Here is a 22,780-nt window from a genome sequence, read left to right on the forward strand (position 1 = left end):
TGATTTAGCTTAATAAATGTTTATTTGCATATTCTTTTGGCATTAAGCCCTTTATATTTTGGCATTTATTTAATTGGTATATTTATCACTCGCAAACACACAAACACACACACACTGAATACAAATTGTTATGGCCCAAATATTTTGTGAATTAATATTTGCGTAAATTCTGTGTTTTTTTTCCACTCAGTTTTCGTTTGGCCACACATTTTTACGGCACGTTTTCTGGAAGGTTGTTTTTTGTTTGTTTTTTGAAACTTATTTATTGTTTGTTTTTGATATTTATTTGGTTTTTTATTTATTTTTTATTGTGTGTGTGTGCGGCTTCCTTCTGTTTCTGTCTGCAGGCGTTTTGTCGGTTGATAGATTGCAGCTGGTCGTCGAGGATATATCTGGTTGGCTCCAAATGTTCAACGTATACCCTGTACCGAAATCGAGCGGAAGAGCAGCAGCGGGGTGTATGCGATGTGGGGATGCTTTGTGCAATATCCCAGAAGCATCTCAGAAGCATATCCCATTAGGGGTTTGAGGTGCTTCACACGCATGAAATATATTTTTTGAGATGCAAGAAATTTTAACAGAGGACATCTTATAGGGTGAGAAAAAATAACTATTGTTTGGAATATTAAGCCCATAAAAAAACTTTGAATTAATGCCATACAAACCCTTACGATAAAAGCTCAAAAAGAATCACTAAACATTTGATGGACTAACCTTCATTAATAGAAAAATTAATGATCTAAACGAATGGTATAGACAGAAAATATGCCTGTATCTGGAAGTACTTCATTGAGCAGTTTTTGGAAATCAGTTGGGTAATAATTACAATCATATTGAAGGAAAGATGTAGTCTTTTTATTTTATAGATAAATCATATATGTATTTCTGGAGCGTGGAGACTAGGGACTAGGGAGACTATTACGGAATAATTACCAGATGTATGTACCCCTCTAAGAAAAACAATAGCCTTGTGCTCCTATAAGCCATTGGGTCGAGCACGCCCTGGCTCATTCTGGCTTGCCGTTTTTTTTTATGCGTTTCTGCCAATTTTTCATACATGTGCATGGCCCCGTCTGTCCCTCTGGCTGTCTGTCTGTCTGGCTGAGAAAATTGCCCAGCTAATGGCTATTAAGGCCCAGACTCCGAAAACTGCGAAACTCCAACTGGAGCTGCAACTCGACTCCACTGCGAGCGCTGTCCCGTGTCCACTGAAATGCGTTCCCGAAATTGCATTTGTCGCTCGTTGGGTTTCTTGTTCCATTTACAGTTTACATTTTTGTTTCGGGTTGAAGGGTTTTTTTTTGCTCCATTCCCTTCTCCTCCTTTGTTTTTTATTTTTTCTTAGCTAATTTATTATTGAGAGCGCGGCAGGCAGACCAGCGTGCTCTCGTTCTCGTTGCGCTCGCTCTCTTTATCCGCCAACATCTGATCCTTTTTTTTTTTTTTTTTTTGGGTCGGCTCATCTGTCAAAGGAGCTGTCAAATTATTAAGCGTTACCCGGGACATGTGAAATATGCTCTGAACTTTGGCCAAAATGGAATCACCCACAAAGAAATTGTATAAATATATGTGTGGTGCGGCAGTAAATGCACTCCGAGAAAACAGTTGGGACTTGGGAATTGGGAAAATTAACATTAATCCAAATCAGTCCCTAATCATTAGCAGCTAGGGGCGCGGCTCTACATTTATACCCCTCCGCCAGAGGGCGCACACTGCATCTGGAAGAGTGTGCGAAAGAGAGGGAAATTTTCATTGGTTTCTTCTGGCTTTAATAATGTTCCGATCTGGTTCGGATTCAGCAATCTGCTGGCTATGGTTCTTCTCTCGTTTTTCAAAGTTTTTTTTGCTTTTAAAATATGGCGAGTGTCCCTACATTTTATTCGCATTGGAAAACCAATCGTTAACATAATTCTGGAGTTATTCCTTGGGCTTCTTACACAGCATATGTATAATGTTTTTCTACAAAGAAAACCACTTTGAAATGAATCAAAAATGTTTATTATAATCTTCCTAGCAATAAGTGAAATTTTTGTTTCTTCCTTTTTTTCCAGTGTAGAAACCCAGTCAAAGCTCTCAAGATTGATCACCATTTGTAGTACCCTCTACCCCCTGCCCTCCCGCTCTCCACTTCATCCCCTTTTCCGGCACCTCCTCCCTCCACCTTCCTCCTCAATGCTTTATCACTCCCCTTCGCTTCTCTAGTTTTTTCTGTGTGTTGTTGCACTCTTTCAAGACCGCGATGCATTTTCAGGGGCAGCTTGATGATTCGTCACTCTTTTGGCTAGAAATAGAGCTGGACAGAGTGAGTGAGAGAGAGAGAGAGAGAGAGAGGTAAGCACTTGACCAGGCTCTAACCGTTACCCCCTCCTCCTGCACCTTTTCTTCCCCCATCCTCTGGCTTCACACTCCGCATCGCAAGTAATTCATCAGCCACTCATTCTCATTGTTTCCTCGCCCATTTCTCTTGCTACACCCCCGACCTCTCGACCTACCGACCCCCCACCCGCCTGTGCGTATTGCCCGCTGACGCATGACACCCCTACACCTACCTGTGCCCCCACCCACGCACACCTCCCGCTCTCTCTCTCTCTCTCTCTCTCCCGCGGACTGTGAACGACGGATGTGAACGCGGAACACGCACTTGGCGTCGATTTGCTTAATTGGTAAGAGCGTAAGAAGGCATTTGCCTGGAAGGTCTACCCACCTCGTAAAGGCCCAAAACATTGCATTACGCGTTTTGAGGTAGCTCTGCTATGGTCAGACGTTTGTGGAACATTAAGGTATAATTATCCATGCAGACAATGAAAGGATTTCCGACCATCATATAATTATTATAGAAATAGTCTTTAGTTCGATGAAAAGAAACGAGGAACAGACGTGACCCATTTGGGGTATATCTTCTGTACGAATTTCCAATAAGCAAACGGCTCTCTTCTATTTTTAGCGCTGTGTTCTTTTTCTTCTTCTGTGACTGTGTCACCTTCCAGCAAGGAAGTTGATTAGCTGTGGGAATATCCCATAAGCGAACGACTTTCTTTTGAGGTCTTTCTGTATAAATTGTCTCTAAATCTTTTACCTCCTCCTTTTTTTGCAGAGGGTTCTTCTTTTCCATTTCAATTTGTCGTTTATTGGTTCTTTTTCCTTTAGAAAGGACTTCGATTCTCTGTACAACTGTTTCCATAAGCGACTGGCTTTTTTTTACCCTTTCGATTTCGTCTTTTATTGGATCTTTTTCTTTTAGAAAGGACTTCGATTCTCTGTGCGATTGTTCCCATAAGCGACTGGCTTTCTTTTTACACCTTTCGTTAGCTGTTTTTATTTTATTGGAACCATGTCTTCCCTATGTCCTCGCATTTCTCTCTCTTTTCTTATATGCCGTCTATGTTTTTTTCCTTCTTTCTATTTTTTTGTTGCATTCCCAGTTCTTACCCCCAAAAGAGTATACATCGGTCAGTGTGTATCTGCTTTCTGTGCAGATATCCATCTCTTCCTCTCTCTATTGTACGTTCTTCTTTCATTCTCCATTCTCCCCTCTGCACACTCTGCACCCAGAGACTCTGTCTCTTATCAGACTCCCGTTGACTACTGTCGTCAATCAAACTTTGGTGACTTGCCAGACGACGACGAAGGTCTCTAGTATACCTCTATATCAACCTCACCCTCACCCTCTCTATCTCCCTCTCTCCCTCTGTGTTTCTTCTTCTCTTTCGCACATGTTTTTCATGGTCGAGATAGGTGCGTGTGAAGTTTTTAATTTTCAACATTAATTTAAAGACAATTCTTTATGTTCCTCTAACATTTCGCACGCGCAGGCGCAAAAGGCGTCGAAGCGTGTCCAAGTTTTAGTTTTTGTTTCATTTTGTTAGACAACAAACAAATTAATGAGAAATGCAGAAATCCACACAAACAAAAGTCTGTGCAGAAATCAACAAAGTGTCGGGTCGCGCCGGCGCAGTCGCAGTGCCCCATAATGGGGCAGCAGCTGTCCTTTGAGTGTCAGCAGGGCTGATCTTGCACTGAACCCGCGAGGGCGTGGCAGCTCCACAGGTAGAAGGCTCCACAGCTCCAATTGGAGATCCCGATGTGGCCATGTGGCTGCCCTTTTTTGTAGCCTTGGGGGCACGTGGCCATCAGAAGTGAGGTCAATGCCTGATGATTGTTTAGGCTCCGTCTTTTTTGAAAGGCTCTTTGTTTTGTGGGGCCTCCTTGCCCACCAAGAAGAGCCGGCCAAAACATGATCAGCTTAAAGCTTAAACTTTGGCTGCAAGTTTCAGAATGAAATTCAAAACTCTTTTCAACATACTGTTGCTCGGCCCTTGCCGCGCTGGAGCTGGAGCCATAAGCCATATTTGGGCTTACATACGCTTCCCTTTTTCGCATACCCTATATCCTGGCATGGATTGAGAGTATCATCGAAGTGGAAAGGATACTCGTATCAATCGGAAGTTCGCCAAGAAGTCTTGCGACCGAGCGGTGCTGCTGCAGGACGCGTGGCCCTCATTTATAGCCAACTTGAATAAGATATCTTATGGTTCTAATATTGCATTCGATCAATTGTTGGTAAAACCTCTTATGACATATGTGATTCGGATCTTTGACCAGTCACTTGTAAGCGCAGAATGCCACAGAGAAGCCACCAGAGTTGCCAGAGTTGCCAGACATCTTTTCCCTGTCTCATAAGAGCCTCCAAAATGCCAGACTTCTTTGCTTTGTAAAATATACTTTCATTTTATTGTTGTCCAGTGTATCTAAAGCGTCGCTTTGTGGCGCTTAAGTTAACCTCAATATTTGGTGAGCTTCTCATGTTTCGCTCTTTTGTTGCCTGAGCCCCACCACCCCCCCACCCCCCACCCCCTCACCACTTCAATGCCCCCTGCCTCTTCCGCCTTGCCGCCTTGTCCGGCACGGTGCTATCTTTCTGTAGATTTATTGTGTGAATTGGCATTGACAAAGTGCATTTGATTGGTTCTTTTCTCTCTCTCTCTCCCTGCGATGCGATGCGATGCAATGCGTTGCGTGTGTTTCGTCTTCTTGTCCATGCCCCGTGCCCCATGCCCCATGCCCATCCCCCTTCACACTCACTCACTCATTCTCCACCGTCTGTCGTTTTTAATGTGTTTTGATAACAATTCCATTAAAAGTGAAGAAGTTTATAATAATAATTTTCGAGCAGCCATGAGGCTGGACTGCCTGTTGCTATACCCTTCTTGGCCTTGAGGGTATTATCATTTTCCCGAGACGAAATTCATCTATAGAAAGAAGTATTCATAGCACTCATAAAACGCAAAGATCGGAATGCAATCAAAGCCAACTAAAGGAACTCTAAAAGATGAATAATGTATGGGTTTTAGAGATGATTTCAAAACAAATCGTATAACCTACTATACATCCACAGGGTCTAGCCACATTTGTGGTGTTCTCTGATGGTTTCGTAGTAGTTTTGACTGGTTTCCATATGATTTATACCCTGGGAAGTCATAGTATTTTCATGTACGAGGAGAGCTGTTAAATGCAATTAAGAAATAACATTCAATAGGTATTCCTCTCCTAGATTCCTCTCAAGGAAACATCAGATTATAGATATATACCCCAATATACCCCCCCCAAGGAAGGAAGGAAATCAAAGGGACATCCGCTTGATACAGATATCTATCTGTATATTTATATAATAATAAAAAGAAGGTATGTATGTAATATATATAGTTCGGAACAATAATAATATCTACCACTGGCCCTTAGCCTTAGTCATGACTCTCTCTCTCTCCCTTTCTCTCTCTCCCAGTGTGGCTGTGCTTCCTCTTCGATGAAGCGTATTCTGGTATTCACACTGGTGCCCAACAGACACGAGTGCCTTGCCTGCTCTTTCTGATTCAATTGATTGTTGTCAGTCCATCACACATGGCATTGGCCAGATAGACGGCATATCTCTGCATATAAATGTATGGCATGGATCTGCACAGAGTGCACAGAATATGGAAAGGGAATGGGAATGGGAATGGGCTGACGGTGACCCAATATGCCATGTGCTTTATTGCAATCAATTTGCTCTTGTTTGTCAATTAGTTGGGAGGCGGCGGTGTGAGTGTGAGTGGTGTTGTTGTTTCATTGTTTTTGATGTTATTGGTGTTGCATTTGTTGTTTGTGCCCCTGCCACGTCCATGGCTGCCACTGGCTGGCTGGCTGGCTTGCTGGCTGGCTGGCTGGTGTTGCATTTGAAGCCAAACAGCCAAAGTTTTAATTGGCTGCATTATTTATTGTTTTTCACTTCGTCGAGCAACCACAAAATATCCTCCTCCATCACTGAACTCTGCCCCCAATTTGAATGAACAATTATTGTTGCACTCTCAAAATGCATTTCATTTAATATTTGCTCAACTTTTGGGCCGATGTGTGCGCCCTGCTCCCAGAGCAAGCCCCAAGTCTCATTAATAATTTTTTGGCTTAAAACCCAAAAAAACACATCTATGAAACAATAAACTAAACAATAAACTCGTAAAAGTGTATTGAAATTTCTAATTTGTGTAACTTTTCACTTCAATTCAATTATGATGGAAACACTTCAAATGGAATGGAAATGGTATTGTTTTTCAGATACAAGAGTTCTATAAACAAATTAGGAATTTCCATTGCAGGCATACCAGTTAAAATGCTACTCAATGCTAAAAAAATCAAGCTTAAAGAGCTGTGCAACACTGCTTTTGTTTTGGGATCAGCCGCAGAAAGCTTCACGCTCTGCCGCAGCCAACTTCACTCTCAGCCGCGGCCAACTTCACGATCAGCCGCGGCCAACTTCACGCTCAGCTGATACTCCGTCTATTAAAGTACATAAAATAGACATTAAGGCGCCTCATCTATAAAATACGTATATCAATTACTGAACACAGCAGCAACAATCCTTCCATTTACTTCTTTCTTTTCTTACATTCTGTTGCAGTGTATAAATATATAACATATTTTTCCCAATTAAACTACTCTTTAACTCTACCAATGGCTTAGAAAGAAACAAGTTATACACCCAGATAGGATCTTTTTGCGCATATAATGCCTAAAATATATTGTTCTTCGAGGAAGGACAATAGTATCCAAATAGTATTAATAGGAATATCACAAATTAGGGCAATCATTTTGCAATAATTAAAAATTAGTTTACGAATATATTTACAAATAAAAGCTAGAGTTATCTAAAGATCTAAATTAAATTCGAAGTTTATTGGTAGCCTTAAATTTTATAGATTTTCCTTGAAATTTATTGATTTGTTTCCTTCAACCGATTTGGTCTTGGAAACCTCCACCTCTTCGTCTGCCTCTAATCTTCAGGTGAGGAGGCCGCCACCATTTGGCGAAACTGATCCATGGAGTGCCCATCGCCATCGGCCCGAACATCAATAGCCAATCTCCTGGCTCGCTGGAAGAAAGGAGGTGGACGTTGGCAGTCCAATGAATGCGTGGATCCTTTCTGCAGTCAGTGGGCCCTGGAGGATCGTCTGGCTCCACGAAAAGCATCCATGAGCAGCGGCAGTCCCAAGCTTCTTCTTTTCTTTGAGAACTTTCCTATGATTTCCACACACACTTGCATGTATATCAGGAACCCGCTGTTGTCCTTCAATTTTGCGTTGCCTCAAACCTCTCCACACATCTGCAGGTGCACAAACAGTGCGATGCCCATTCCCGGCAGCAACAGCAGCAGCCATGACAAAACCATCTATTAGGACACCCCGGACCCAGCTGCTGAGCCATCCACTATTTGTAGAGCTTAAGGACGATACAACTCAAAGTGGCATGGAGGAGTGGGCCAGGGCCACAAAGGGTTGCGTTCGACGCTCATGTGGAGCAGTAGTGTGTGCTGTGTGCTTATAATTATTTAACTCTTTTGCATGGTACCCCTGACGCCCTTCCCCGCCCACCCCCCGCACCACTCGTAACGCTTAGCCTCTGCCGCTGCCATCCCCCTGCCCAAACATGTAGCTAGCGCCAGATGAAGATTAATTGTAACACAGGAAACATTCATAACATTTTTCAAGCTTAATCTTGTAGCGCAATTCCATCCGGGGATCCATCCACAGGGCAGCGAGAGGGAGACAGAGAGAGGGAGAGGGTAGGTAGCACGTGGAGTAAAACTAACTTATTAATAATAATAATTGTTTCGTGTGCATAGAGTCCTCATCTATTTACCCATGCCCCCATACCCCCTGCCTCTTCCTTTCCCCCGCCCTTGAACATGTGTCACAAAAGGAAGATCCCTGCCAGGGCAACAGAATGCTTGTGTGTTTTTGAAAAATGATTTTTAGCGGCTTATGTCGGGGGGGTATGGATATGGGTATGGGTATATGGGCCTGGGAACACCAAAAACTAGTTTAACCATATTTAACCCCTCCCCCACCACTCTTAGGTAACCTCTATAACGCTGCTGGACAACGCCTTTTGCCATTTGACCAGAGAGCAAGAGAGAGAGGATGAGAGACACACAGTGCAGATCGAGTCGAAGATGGTATACACTATTCAAGGTATAGGTATACATACATAGGTATCTATTTTATTTGATATTTTTTTGAAGATTTAACCCTTTGTTTATTGGTGCTTTTTTCTAGTATCTGATCTAATACCTGATCTATGGCTACCCTATAAAAACCCTTCAAAAACTCAGCAATATTTCCATTTAATATATGACCTAGTCAGGTTTTGATTTAAACATTAACCTATTAAAAAAGCCCACATTTAATCTGAATATAAAACACTTTCAAATAAATATTATATTGTATTAAATTTGCGGCCATATATGTTTTTTATATAGTATAGTTAGATTAAATAATATTATGAAATAATGAAAATATTCAAAAACAAATTACACGAAACAATTTTTTTTAGCAAACTAAATTTTTTCTTCTTTTTGCATTTATAAAATGAGTTTTTTAAGACACTTTAATTTTAGATCAAGAAATACAGTTCCACTTTTTTCACCTAGAATTCTTAGGGGCAGGGCAGGGGGGATTAACATAATAACCTCATTAAAAACATGAATTAATTATACAAATTATTATATTTAAAAATGAAATATATTTAATATAAATAAAATAAAATACTTAAATCAAATCTTTTTATGGTAATATTAATATATTTTTAAAATTTCCATTCTCTTTAAACATATTGAAAACCAAGGGAAAATATTCCAATATAATGGCCTTTTTCCCTGATTTGACTTTTTCTTTAACTTTTAAGTATCATAATATCATTTATGCACTCTCTTATATGGCAAATCCTACACGGATTGTGGGATCTCAAATGGCAGGCCATAGTGTTTATACTTTAAAAATCGTCGTCGTGGTCGTCGTCGTCGTCGTGTGGCGTTTGTTTCCATTTGTTGTTCAACGACTTTTTACAACTGCTACCTGTTTAGGGTTTTTCGTTGTTGTTTTTGTTGTTGTTGCCTGAGATGGAATTCCATTTCGGGATCACTTAAGTGGCACCCGCTGATCCCTCGCTGAACCCGCGCGTGAACCCCAAGAGCGGAGACATTAATTTTATTGTTTTGACTGTGTGCGCCACCACACCAACGATCAGAATCTTTTTTCGTAGCATCTTGTTGTTGTTGTTAGAAACCATCTTGTGGTGGCTTGAGCTCTGTTTAGAGTTGTGTTCAGTCCAGTTATTGATAGTTCCGAATTAGGGTCAACTATGCGGTTAGCAGGGCGCTCTGTCCATCTGCAGGTAGCAGGCAGGTAGGTTTATCATCTGTTTTAATTACAATTACCACTCCTGGAGTGGTTCTGGAGCAGAGAAGGGCAGAGCAGAGCACTAGATAACCGAACGGGGGGGCAGCGGGACTCTCTCTAAAGGCCGCTGCAGGTGTTTCCAGGCAGTTAGCAGGCGGAGTAAATGGTCGGCCCCCCACAATCTCTACAATCTCCAAAGAGTTGCTTCCAGAGGTGGGAAATGGGAAGGCAAATCAAATTCAATATTTTCTCACTTTGCCAGACGCTGAGATGTATCTTCCGCTGATGGAATGGGTTTAATATGTACCATATATGTATCTTTAGATTTTAGTAATTTCAATACTTGTACTATGATAAATCATAGATGCAGGTATCCTAGGAATTTCCCCTGTTCCATTTCAAGACCCCTAGTCCCCTAGATGAATTTTGGAATTCAAGATACTTTGTTGGAATGCTTTTAGAACCCATACGCTATAAGATACATATATGCAATATATCCAATCCAAAAAGATATCAGAATTCGAGTTTAGATTTCAAAATTAAAACGTAATGATCATACAGATTCCTATGTAATGTTTAGTCTCAAGATCTACATATCAGCTATCTGTGGAGACTCTTTTTTGAATTGGTCTCTTAAGGAACAAATAAAAGATATAGTTACAACAGATATATATTCAGAGATCCCTCTTATATACTCCTCAAAGATCGAAAGAGAAAAAATCACAAGTGAATACAAATCTTAAGCCTTTTCAAAAGATTCCCAGATCATAAATTTTTGGTTTTTTTTTTTATTTTATTTTTCTTTTGTTTTTTTTGTTTGTTGTATTATTAATCACTTCTTAGACATTAGTTTTAAGTTTTTAGTTGATTCTCGTTTGGTTTTGCTCATCATTATACATGTACTAGAAAATATGAGTGGTTTTTTTGTTGTTTTTTGGTTTTATTTCACACTTGGTGTATATGTATATATAGTGTATATATATGGTATAGGTGTATATAACGCATGCGTTTGTATATCCATTACACGAGTTATATATCAGTATCTGGTTTCGATTCTATACATTGTTTCTTGATCTATAGTTTTTCAGCTCTTCTTAAACATAGTACATCTATGTGTTATATGTGGGGTTTTTGGGGTTTTTGTTTGGTTGTGGGCAGGGGGTTCTGTTCTGTACGGTATGGGGATCAAACGAAGAAACTCTAACAAAGACGAACCATACAAAAAGATACGTTTTATATATAAATATATACATATATATGTACGTATATATGGGTGTAAGGAATACATGTATATAAATCTGTATGTCTAGGGTATAGGCAAAAGGTATATAGGTTCAATGCATATATCGCATATAGAAGTGTATATATATATATCGATTTTTTTTTATCGCCAATTTACGAGTATTGTTTTTGTTGTTGTTGTTTGTTTTCGATCGTGTCTCTCTAACAATCTAGGTCTCTAAGTGTCTGTCTGTGAATGGATATAACTTGATTCCCGTATATAGTATATATATGCCAGATTTGTTTTTGTTTTTATCCGGGGGCAATGAGTACATATGTGTGTATGAAGAAGACCAAGTTACCATTAATAAGTCATTTGCTTTTTGGGCCTTTTAAATTAATTTGTTTTTTTTTCTGTTTAGAACAACGATTTTCAACATTTTCAATATTAGTTTTTTCTTTTCATTTCGGTTTTTTATTTGTATTTATTTTTTGGTTAGTTTGCTGGATTTTGGATTTGGAAGAGTTCCAGCTCCACAACGTATCCCCCCCCCCCCATTCGTACACCCCTCCAACAAAAGCCACAGCAGCTTTCAGCATTTGTTGTTGCCTCTCATATACGTTCTCTTTGGTTGCGATTGCTTTTCCTTTTTGTCACACAGATTATTGTTGATGCCATTAATAGGGATAGAGATTCTTGCGTTTCAGCTCCATGTCGAGGTCGGCCAACTGCTGCAGGAAGCCATCATTGGGCCGAATGTCGCGACGCATTCGAACGGTGCGTATCGCATCCACCGCCGACATCTTGCGGCAGATCATCAGGTAGGCCAGCACACAGGTGGCCGAGCGGGACATCCCCACCAGGCAGTGTACCAGGATTTTGCCTATCAAAAAAACCCATTAATTAATCATTGATTAAATATATATTCAGAAGTAGAGTGGGATGGCAAATGCACAACTATTTCAGTTTTCTTTACAGATCTTTCGTTTTCGCGGATCGAATCGGTTGGGATCAGCTGTTCGCAGCTGTTTTTCTTTAATTCCAATATAGCAGAGTATTTCAAATGCCTTTTGTAAACTAAAAGCAAGCTCTTTAGACATCTTTTGACCAAAGATCTATGGAGAATGTATGGTGCTACCTTTTTATATGGTTTCTTCTAGCACCGACCAACCGAGATGCGCTGCTGTACATTGCATACCCATCTCTAGCATCGTCAGTACTCACCTCCGCTGCTGATGGCGCTGTCTATGAATTTGGAAGCCACATAGAAGTAACGCGAGATGTCTGTCGTGGGGGCATCGATCATCGGGAATCCCATGTACCTAAAAACACAGTCCTTATGGTTCCGTCTGTGGTACACACAACACACACACCACACATACACCCCCCCAGACAACACAAAACAGCAACAACAAAGATATGAGGCCAAAATCAAAATGAGATGGCAAATGGAGATACATGGATGGACGGAAGGATTGATATTCGAGAGCGGAGAAGAAAGAAAAGAATACATTTTTGAGATGTGTGAAGAAAGTGAAGAAAGTCAAATCAAAAACGATTAAAACAAAATCAAAAAAAAAGAAACCAAACAAAATATGAACAAATTTTGGATTGGAAAACGTGGTTCCATTGTTCATGTTGTTGCCTTTTGTTGGATAGGGTGGAAGAGGCTTCACAGCTCACCTAATGCTGGGCATATCCCGGTAGTAGCTGTGTCCTGTGTCCACCTGGCCATAGCGACAGCCCTCGGCGGCATTCAGGACATGCGTGATGCCCATCATTCTCAGATACGTCTTGTTCTTGGCCGCCGCCCTGTGCAAAGAATAAAGAAAAGGCCTCCAGTTATTGGTGGACAGCCACAGGAAGAGTGCACTCCAAGACTTACGCATCGCCAATGTAGATGCCCGGATAGACCTCATCGCAGTCGACATCGTGGATGGCGCACTCGGCCCGCCTCAGGCCGGGCAATGCCCGTGTGGGTGCCATTGAGTAGTGCAGGACTCGCTGCAGCTGTCGGCCTGTGGTCTGTTCGGAGGTCTCCAAGCGGCTGGGCGACTGCAAAGATGCAAAGACCCGCAACACAGTGGACATTAATATCAATCAGGAAACGATTTGGGCTCTTCATGCTTCAAGATTAACAATTAACAGGTTTCATTTAAGCTTCGTTTTAGTACAAATGATAAGCATAGCACCTAGTCCTTTCTTCTATGGGAAATTTTATTTAAATATCCCGTATTGGAACAGGGAACTAACAATCATAATTTCTTTGCATACTTGAACCAACTCAGAAGCTGGACTCGCAAAAATTGTGAGCAAATAGAGCAATGCGAAAGAAAGTGTGACCTAGGCCAGGAATGCAGAAGAAAGTGTGACCAAATCGAAGGAAGGCAGAAGAAAGTGTGACCAAATCCAGGAATGCAGAAGAAAGTGCGACCAAATTCAGGAATGCAGAAGAAAGCGTCACCAAATCCTCGAAAGTAGGAGACAAAAGCACCAAAATCACTAGAAATGCTGAAGAAAGTGTGACCAAATCCAGGAATGCAGAAGAAGGTATGACCAAATCCAGGAATGCAGAAGAAGGTATGACCAAATCCAGGAATGCAGAAGAAGGTATGACCAAATCCAGGAATGCAGAAGAAAGTCTCACTAAATTGAGGCGATTGAGAAGAAAGCATCACAAATCCTCGAAAATAAGAGAACAAAGTGTGACCAAATCCAGGAATGCAGAAGAAAGAATGACCAAATCCTGGAATTAAGAAGAAAGTGTCACCAAATCCTCGAAAGAAGAAACAAATCCAGCAAAAGACATCAGAAATGCGGAAGAAATTGTGACCAAATCCAGGAATGCTGAAGAAATGACACCAAATCCTCGAAAGTAGGAGAAAAAAGCACCAAAATCACCAGAAATGCTGAAGAAAGTGTGACCAAATCCAGGAATGCTGAAGAAAGTGTGACCAAATCGTAGCAATGCAGAATAAAGCATCACCAAATCCTCGAAAGTAGGAGAAACAACCACCAAATATCACCAGAAATTCTGCAGAAAGTGTAACCAATCCAGGAATGAAGAAAAAAGTGTGACCAAGGCCATGGAAATGACAAAACACACAAAAGTTTCACCCACGCAGTCTTCATTTAGAAACAATCGTAACGTTTTTGTCGAGGCACAACGACTCGGGGCACTCTCTTTTCTGTACGATTGAAGGCTTTAGTAGCAGGAGCGACCTCTTCTCTTCAGTGGAAAACAGTCCTTAAACAAACGGCTCTGCTCCGACCATGAAGAAAGCTCTACCAAAAGTAAACAGAGCTTTTCTTCTTCAGACCTTCAGACCTACGGCCCTGCTCCAGACCTCAACTTCAGTGCTACTAGTCAGTGCTGGCATCCAGTGTAATTAGATTTTGTGGACATTTTGGCAGGATTATAACTTTTGTCCCCACCAACACCCCAACAGCCGCCTGCCCATGACATCACAATCCCAGCGACAATTGCCAAAACGAAAAGCGGAAAAAAAGAAATACCAGTAAAATGCTTGGCCAGCAGATTTATGGCAAAGGCGAAGGTCGCAATTTCGGGTTGACAAATCAGACGCGGGGGCCAGGGGCAGAGGGCGAGGTCAGGGGCTTTTACTTGCTGTGTTGTTTGGCATTTCCCAGGGTCATGCCGTGAAAGTGAAAACTTGTGCACCGTAATTCCCCCAGAATGCGAATGCCTAGACAAATACGAGAGTATTTCTTTCAATCACTTTCAGATTTGATTTAATTTTCTCTCTCGTTTTGGCTGTTTGTTGTCGTTCCCGGCTATCGACTGTCTCCCAATTGTCATAATACAATCATATGGGCCCCCACGTTTCGTGAAAACTTTTCCTTTCTCTGGCGGCATGCGACCCTGAAAAAACAAAAAACCCCCCGAAACAAGAAACGAAAATCGTATATAGGAATTTAAGGCATCTGTCGCCAGCAAAAGTTCTTTAACATTTTGCCCGTCTGATCTATTGTGACGGATCTATCTGTCGTCTGTATATGCTGTATATTTTTCTATATATTCAGGGGGTTTGTGGGTTAATTGTTCTAAATCCGTTGTCAACCGAGAACAAAAAGGAAGAGAAAATGCGTGTGTTGAGTATTATTTATAGCCTTCAGTTTCAGCCCCGATCGGCGCATATATAGACTAAGGAACTATCGTAAGTGTTAGTACAGCTCTGAAAATCCAAGAACTCTAAGCAGATTTTAGCTATTTTGTTTGTTAGGATCAAAATGCAGCACAGACAACATATATCACACAAGGTACAATACAATCGGTCGATATCGATATCGATAACGATACCCTTCATGCACAACAAACCTGATAATAGTGTGGACTATATCTATCGCCGATACTGCTGCTGTATCTGTCCGTGGAAAGCTGAAAACAAATCGATATTCAAACAACAAGAAATTTAATATTATGAAAATAAGAAAAACTTAAAAATAACTATACAAATAAATCGAATTTTGAATGATCTAGTAATAATGGAACACCAGTCCTGGAAAACCATATTCTACAAGCAAAATTTATATTTAAGAATCAATTGATCAAATGATAAGTTCCGTTCAAGGCCAAGGCAACTATTTTGATCGCAAGTAATCTAATATCGAAAATATCTACTGAAAATCACATAAAGATCTATGTATAGATCGACAAGCCATAGACTATCGTTCAGGTAGAAACGGAAATAGAGAATATATAGAGAATAGAATAGTAAAAGCTTTTGCTGGGGCGGCAGGTGAGACATCGCCCCCAAGTTCTGTGTCTGTGTCTCTTGGCGGCAAGGCGACGACGCCTTGACCTTGTCCCCCATTGGTTTGCTTTGCTCTTTTGATGTCTATCTATATGGTGGCAGTACGAGTGCGAGTATGTACCCCCCAGCAGATAGATTTCTCTCCCAAAAATCACACACGACACACACACATCTCTCTGTCAGTGGCTTTCTCTGGATCTATAAATACCGCAGAGAATAAATTACTCTGAGAACAGAAAAGCACACACAAATGAGAAAATTATTCAAGAAAATGTATTGGAAATACTTGAAGCCCACAAAATATTTGTTGTTGTTTTTTTTTGTATGACTCATCAAGTCCCCTCCCCTCTCCAATGGGAAACCACAACCCGCATGACAAGACAATTAGCTGGACACGACAGATATCCCCATACAAAAAGCTTTAATCTGAAAAAAACTGGGGACAAAAAAACCAAATTAAGTAGGGAGTAAGGGAAAGGAAACATGATTGAATATTTGGTCATCATCGGAGAGCATCGTAATCGCCAGCATATATATAATATATACATACCATAGAACGATATCTCTATAGCCCCATTCCCAATGGATGACTCGAGTGTATGACTGACTGACTGACTGATTCGTGTGCTAGAGCAAAATGCCAATGTAAACGGTTCTCGTGTATCTTATTATAGAAGCCACAGCAAAAACAACATTCAGCGCCGACTCTCACCTGAAAGGTATGCCATACACACGCCAAAAAAAAAAAAAATCCACACTAATGCTCTCTCAATGAGAAATAATTGCACAGAGTCCAAGTCTTTTTGAGGAGACTGCTTTCCTCAGAGATTCAATGGTTATCTCAGTATTGTTTTCATATTCAACAAAATACCACCAGATCAGATTGGATTGGTTTATTATAGCCAGAAAGTACACTTGTAATGGCGGGGGTTACTCGACCCCCAGCCCAGCGCTTATTCTCTCTCTTCCACACGCCTTTCCTCGTGCAGTGTGCATGCTCTGGCGGAGGAGAGCGAGACAAAAGGGCTGGTGTTGGTGTGAGAATGGAGAAAAAACCATAGATGTAAACAACAAAATGTAGAGAAAAATGGAAAAAGCTAAAATCGAATATACAAAAATCTTCCAAACGGTTCGACCGATGTTTAAGAAATTCAGTTTAGTCAAATAATTAGCTCGTCCCCAAACGACAAATAAAATATGTTGTATAAATTACATAAATCATACAAATCACAAGAAAATAAAGAATGATAAAGACAACCGTGAAGATTTCCAGAAAAGAAAGATCTGCGACAAGAAGTCCTACATTAATAGCCACTCAAAAGTTTGTATATCTTTTATATCGAAACACTCAAATTGTAGCCCTAAGTTGTAGGGGTTCCAAAGGGTGGGTGCCCTCCAAGGTGCCCGTCCAAGGCTTAACCCATATCTAAACGATTTGCCATACGATTTGTTACACGACCCCACCACACCCTCCATTCAGTAATGCGATTGCGGTTGTCTAGTCTTCCGTTCCACCACTGGTTTTCCATCCTCTACCGTGACACAGTTCTTCTGCTGTTGGTTTTTCATTTTATTTGTTTTTTTTTGCATTTAGTTTGTGGCACTTCCTGCCACTTCCTGACAGCGAAAGCGAAAGCGAAACAGCCAGCCCCTCCCAGAGGTCAAGCATTGGGCCCAGTCGCAATCAGTGAGCGGATGGCCGAATGGTTGGATGGTTGGATGGTGTAACCTGCAACACGTAACCTGCGCTGTGCTGCAACATGTGGAGCGGATGTGGGTCAGGCGATTGTGGGTTGTGCGGCTGATTGGATCGCTGTGTGTGTGTGCCCAGTAGGTGGTCGAGGACATCAGCTATAATCAAAATCAGATTATGACATCATCAAGATGACTGCATTATGGATATTCTCTCTATGCCCTCTGGTTGAACTGGTTCTCTGTGTGGCCTGTCTTTAAGGACAAATCTGCCTGGGGATACACTATATTTCAACTGTTTAAAGAAATTTCCATCGATGCTAGAGCAGACCATGATTTTCGGATCATTTTTCTGTCTGCAAGAAGTAGAATATGCCGTCCAAACATTATATTACATCAGATGGTTGTATTTTCCTTTATAATATTTAAGGCAATCCAAATCTATATTCGTTCGGCACAATTTTTGAGATTTTAACTTAAAAATTTCCGAAATTTCTTGTGGCGAGTACTCTTTTCGCTTAGGGGAACATTTCCACATCATAAAAATCCCTTTCCAGAAGTTCTAAGTAGTTTCATGTGGAGTATTCAAAGGTTATCTTACAAAAACCACTTCCAAAAAATGTATAATGAACATTTAAATCGTATATTCGTTGGAGCATCTGTGAAATTTGTATCGCAATTTACTTGCCTTTGGCATTGAAGAAACAAACAACAAAAATTCAACCAAAAATAGAAAAATATAAAAAAAAAGACAGAAAAAAAAAGTTGTTCAAGTGTGAAAATTCACAGCGTCCAAGTGTTGGAAAATCAAAAACAAAATAGCAAGAGCAACAATTAATGTATGAACCAAATGAAAATTAACAAATTTACGAGCACACATTTTTGGCATTGATAAATCTGACAAATCCATATATATCTGTCTGTCTCTGCAGAACATATCTATAAGATATAAGCAACGTTTTTTTTTTTTGTATGTGTTTTTTTTTTTTTTTGGGTCACTCGACAAATGCAAATTGCATTGACATGCAAGCGGAGGCATGGGCTCCTGCAGATTTTTATTGATTAAACAGTCAACGAACACAACCCTTTGCCTACAAAAAAGTACATCAAATTCCGAGACAATTATTAAAAAGAAAAAAAAAACAAAAACAACAGAGAAAGAGAGGGAGAGAAAAAGAGCGAGAGACATTCCTGAGGCGATTTCCCAATGTGGGGGGAAAAAAAAAACAACTTTGGCAACGGCAAACGGAATGAAAAATTCGGATTCCCTCGTCTTTTAATTCATTTGCAAAAATTGCAAAAATGGCAAAAACAAAGTTTTCAATTTAATGCGCAATTCCTGTGCTTCTTAATTGGCCTTTTAAGGTGTGCAAAATGCAATGACTGATGTTACTTCGTACTCGGGATGAATGCTCATCAGAACCCTCATCATCATCATCATCATCAGTCGAACGACCGAACGAACGACAATTTATGCAAATGAAATGCAAATCAGGCGATGGGAACTGAAGGTTATGAATAGGGCGCACATCCACATCCACCTCCACATCCACTGCTTTAAGGTAATGGAGCTCCCACAGCTGGTAATGTGAGAAGATACTCATTAAAAATGGCTCACTCACACAAATCAGAAAAGGCAATATTACAAGTATTTGTCTAAGGATAGTCTTTACACTTTTCTATGAAGAGAAATTTATAGATATATATTGTAAGCCACTGCCACATCTATCTTTGTTGATCTCTACACTTTCTTCCCTGGATCCATGGTTACCCCTTCAGCCAGTGTTCTTCCCTTCATCGTCTAATGCTCAGAAAGATCTTACTAGATTTGACCTTGAAACTGAATACTCACTCGTACTTTCCCACTGTGTTAATACACTTTTGGGTCGAGTTATTCCGCTCGAACCAAATGGGGAAACGCTTTCAAGTGGCCGCCAGGCAGCCAGCCATCGGCTGCGTCTGTCTTCAAGCCAGAGCCACCGTTTAGAATCGCGCTCATTGCCTTTCGCTTTTTTGCTCAATCAGGCGCAACAGCTGCCACAGCGACACGCCCACAGCTATAGCCACAGATACAATATCTATGTATCTACGAGCACAGTGTAGAGTACGTATATTGTTGAGGAAACTGAAAATGTGTACAATGCTCTATCGATTGTTCAATTAGCGCTCTCGATGGGCTTGACACTGAGCCAAAACAGTGAAATAGCAGCAGCAAAAAAAAAACACACACACATTGATGACATTGACATTTTAGCTAAGCTTTTTGGTTCATACAATATATGTATATATATGGTGTACTTTACAATCGACATTACACGGAAGCACCCCCCGACCGGCAATTAATTTGAGGCAAGGCAAGGCAGGGCGAGACGGGGCGGGGCGGAGGAAGGAGAGCATCAAATTAATACGCTTCACTGAATGGCTGTGCCTTTGTGTTTGGGCTTAGGTCTGGGTTTAATTAATTTTGTATTATTCTTTTATTTTTGCATAAGACTTTGAGATTTTAAATGGGAGATGTGGCACCTGGAATCGAAATATTCGCGTGGCCCACGCGGCGTATGAGTAATACGCTTTTGGGGACAGCCCATTGATCCGCTCTTTGACGTCAATCGAATCCCGTGCAGCGTCCCCCCATAAATTTGGCGCCTAATTAAAATGTTTACTTTGATATCCATTATATGTTTTGTATGAATGAAGAAGAGATGCAATTTTTGTTTTAAAGGAGGATTTTTGAGACCCATAAAGTATCGGAAGTCATTGAAATATATTCCACACAAAAGGCAAAACCATTTCCCACAAAACGCCAAAAACTGACCACAAAACGGAAATCCTATTAGGCAGAATTTTATGCAGAAATTTGTGTATTAATTTATATTATTTTTATATGAAAAACCACCTCCAATAGATAAGAAAAAGTCGACGACGGAATACTATAAGGAATCCATTAGATCTTTGAATGATAAAGCACCCTTTATGTGGAAAGTATACCATTTATTATCTTCCAAATATCAGGCTTGTCCCCTTATAAAAACCTCATTCGATCCTTCCATTTCTTCTCGCCTTCTTATGGTCTTTGATCTATGGATCAAAGCTAATCAAGGCCTTAAATAAGACATTTAATTATTTCAGTAACCAATTGAAGAACATTTTATGCACTCTTTGTGCAACCTGCAGCTTGGGGGTGCCCGTCCCTTTTGGCCGGAAATTGGGGCGACGCCCGAATGCAAAGTTAATGCCAAGAAGATAATCTCCGGATAAATTCGAAAAGACACACAGGTATGTTGTTATTTAACGACCCACATGTTGGTGGGTTAGTGGGTTGATGGTTGGATGGTTTGATGGGCTGGTGCTTTTTGGAGGCCGGGCCTCTGCCTGCCACGCCTTGAAAAGGCACTTGAACTTTGCATTTGCATTCGGAGGCCTTCAATGGGGTAGAGGGAGGTGGGCTTGGGAAAGGTTGATGGTGGATGGTGGATGGTTTGGCATGCCAAGGCCTCTCTCTCTCTCTGTCCCTATCTCTCGCTGTCCCTATCTCTCGCTGTCCCCACAGAAAATAGTACAAATTCTATTTTCCCCATTGTTTCTTTTTTTCGGTGGTTTATAGGTGAAGTGGGGGGTTGGCAGGCAAATTGGGTCAGCAGAGCAAACTACACACAACCACAGAGCGACACACAGAGACAGAGACAGAGGGACAAAGAGAGAATCAGAGAGAGAGAGAGAGCGACAAAAGGAAGGTAAGTCAAGGTCATTCCGTTGGTCCACATCATCCCTCCATCACTTCAACATCATCAACAGCATCGTCCTTGTCATCAGCTGTTTTTGACAGATGCCCGGAAAATGAAGCCCGTGCCGTCGAAAAGTCTGCCTATCCTTCCGCTCCTTCACTCCCCCACTCCCCCACTCCTCCACTCACTCATCCTTTGACAGTGCTCCGCCGCTCAGTCTGGTCTTCGCTGAGAACTCTACCATACCCACTCACTCGGGGGACACTTTAGCCTTCGTTCTGACTCTCAACTACTGCCTCCCTTACAAGGTTTATTAATACAAGGTGAGGCTGTATGAAATGCGCGATGCCCTTGATTTAAGGACATTTTTGGAAGGTCATTCAGAGGAGATATATGTATTTTCTTGCAAGGCGAAAGAAGATCGAAATTTTGGGCTAAAACTTAGAAGCTTATGGGAAGAAGTTCTTTCAGAGAGCGTATATCGTGCCCTTTTCTATGCATTTATGGCTAGGGGTCCACTACCTACCTAACTCTATTATATCTCTCGCCTAGAATGTAAATATGAATATCACGGATCGAAAAACATGTGTGCACGAGCATGTATATTGTTTTCTTTGGAATTTGGCAAAAGCCTCACCTTAAATGAAATGCCCCTTGATCCTACTCGCTTGTTAGGGAAACGCTTCTAGTCTTGGCTACTCTTCCCGCTGTCCCGCTCTCCCACTCGTTTGTGTACTCTCCCCATACACTCCTGTGTTCCCGCTCTGTCCCTCTCCCACAGTTATGCTACCATTGCAGCGTTTGCTCTCCTGCTCTCCCACTGATTTGTTACACTTCTTAGAGCATTATTGCCCCTAGGACTTCTGGGTTTCTAGGTGCCCAGCGCATTCATTTGTTGGTCTTTCCCCCATTCCGTTATGATTGCTCTTTCTCCCACTTTTTTTTAGCTTTTTTTTGTTGTTGCTTAGTTACTCCTTTGCGTGGGAAGGGGAGCCGAGCCGCCTTTTTGCCGCTCTTACCGTTATGCTCTATCCCTTTCCTCTTTCCACTTACCGCATATCTCCATGACATCTTTGTTGAGTGTGTGGTGGGTGGGTGGTTGGGTGGTGTGTGGTGTGTGTGTGTGGGTGGTGTGTCCTGCTATCCAGCTACTGCTCCTCTAGTGTGCGCCCAGCCCTCCTCTTGCCTCGTGCCTCTTGCCTCGTGCCTTGTGCCTCTCTTCCTGTTCCTTGTTCCTGTCACCGTTCCACTCGCTTCGTCTCGGGGGCAGGGGCGGGCGTCGGATGTGTGTGTGTCGTGTGTGCGGCGGGGATTTGGCGTCTCGCGCGTTGCCTTTTGGTTGGAAAGTTAATTCGTTTAAATAATAGGATCAAAGAGCAAACAAACAACAACAACAGTAGTCAAATGACGTCGCCGAAGGGGATTTCGAGAAAGGGGAGGAGAAGGACAAAGGAGGAGGAGTAGAAGACGAAGAAGAGGCTCGCCAACAACAACATCACTCTCTCACAATCACACGCAAAAAAAAAATGTATATTGTATATCTATATATAAGAGAAGCACAGCAACAAAATCTTACTTTTTTTTTTTGCAAAATAAATCAATTTGTTGAAATTTTGTAAAAAAAATTTTTAATTAAATTATTTAAATATTTAATTT

At 41.2% G+C, this 22,780-nt stretch overlaps 1 protein-coding gene across 4 annotated transcripts; it reads right to left on the reverse strand.

Annotated features, from left to right (window-relative positions):
* Window positions 1–10,526: 10,526 nt before the first annotated feature.
* On the reverse strand, window positions 10,527–22,719 carry LOC4815373 (dual specificity protein phosphatase 3). 4 transcript variants are annotated; one of them, XM_033383794.1, is made up of 7 exons: window positions 22,701–22,719; window positions 22,178–22,456; window positions 15,272–15,331; window positions 12,818–12,987; window positions 12,616–12,744; window positions 12,157–12,281; window positions 10,527–11,815 (listed from the first exon to the last, which is right to left on the reverse strand). In XM_033383794.1, exons 2-7 carry the CDS (start codon window positions 22,193–22,195, stop codon window positions 11,610–11,612), a joined length of 708 nt encoding a protein of 235 aa, XP_033239685.1. In that variant the 5' UTR covers window positions 22,196–22,456; window positions 22,701–22,719; the 3' UTR covers window positions 10,527–11,609. The 4 variants fall into 4 exon arrangements, with proteins under 4 accessions (XP_033239685.1, XP_033239687.1, XP_033239686.1 ...); XM_033383796.1 differs by lacking the exon at window positions 15,272–15,331; XM_033383795.1 differs by lacking the exon at window positions 22,701–22,719 and having other exon boundaries at window positions 11,610–11,815; window positions 12,157–12,254; window positions 22,178–22,195.
* Between the last annotated feature and the right edge of the window lie 61 nt (window positions 22,720–22,780).

The sequence above is a fragment of the Drosophila pseudoobscura genome, chromosome X (assembly GCF_009870125.1).
Source record: "Drosophila pseudoobscura strain MV-25-SWS-2005 chromosome X, UCI_Dpse_MV25, whole genome shotgun sequence".
Classification (NCBI taxonomy): domain Eukaryota; kingdom Metazoa; phylum Arthropoda; class Insecta; order Diptera; family Drosophilidae; genus Drosophila; species Drosophila pseudoobscura.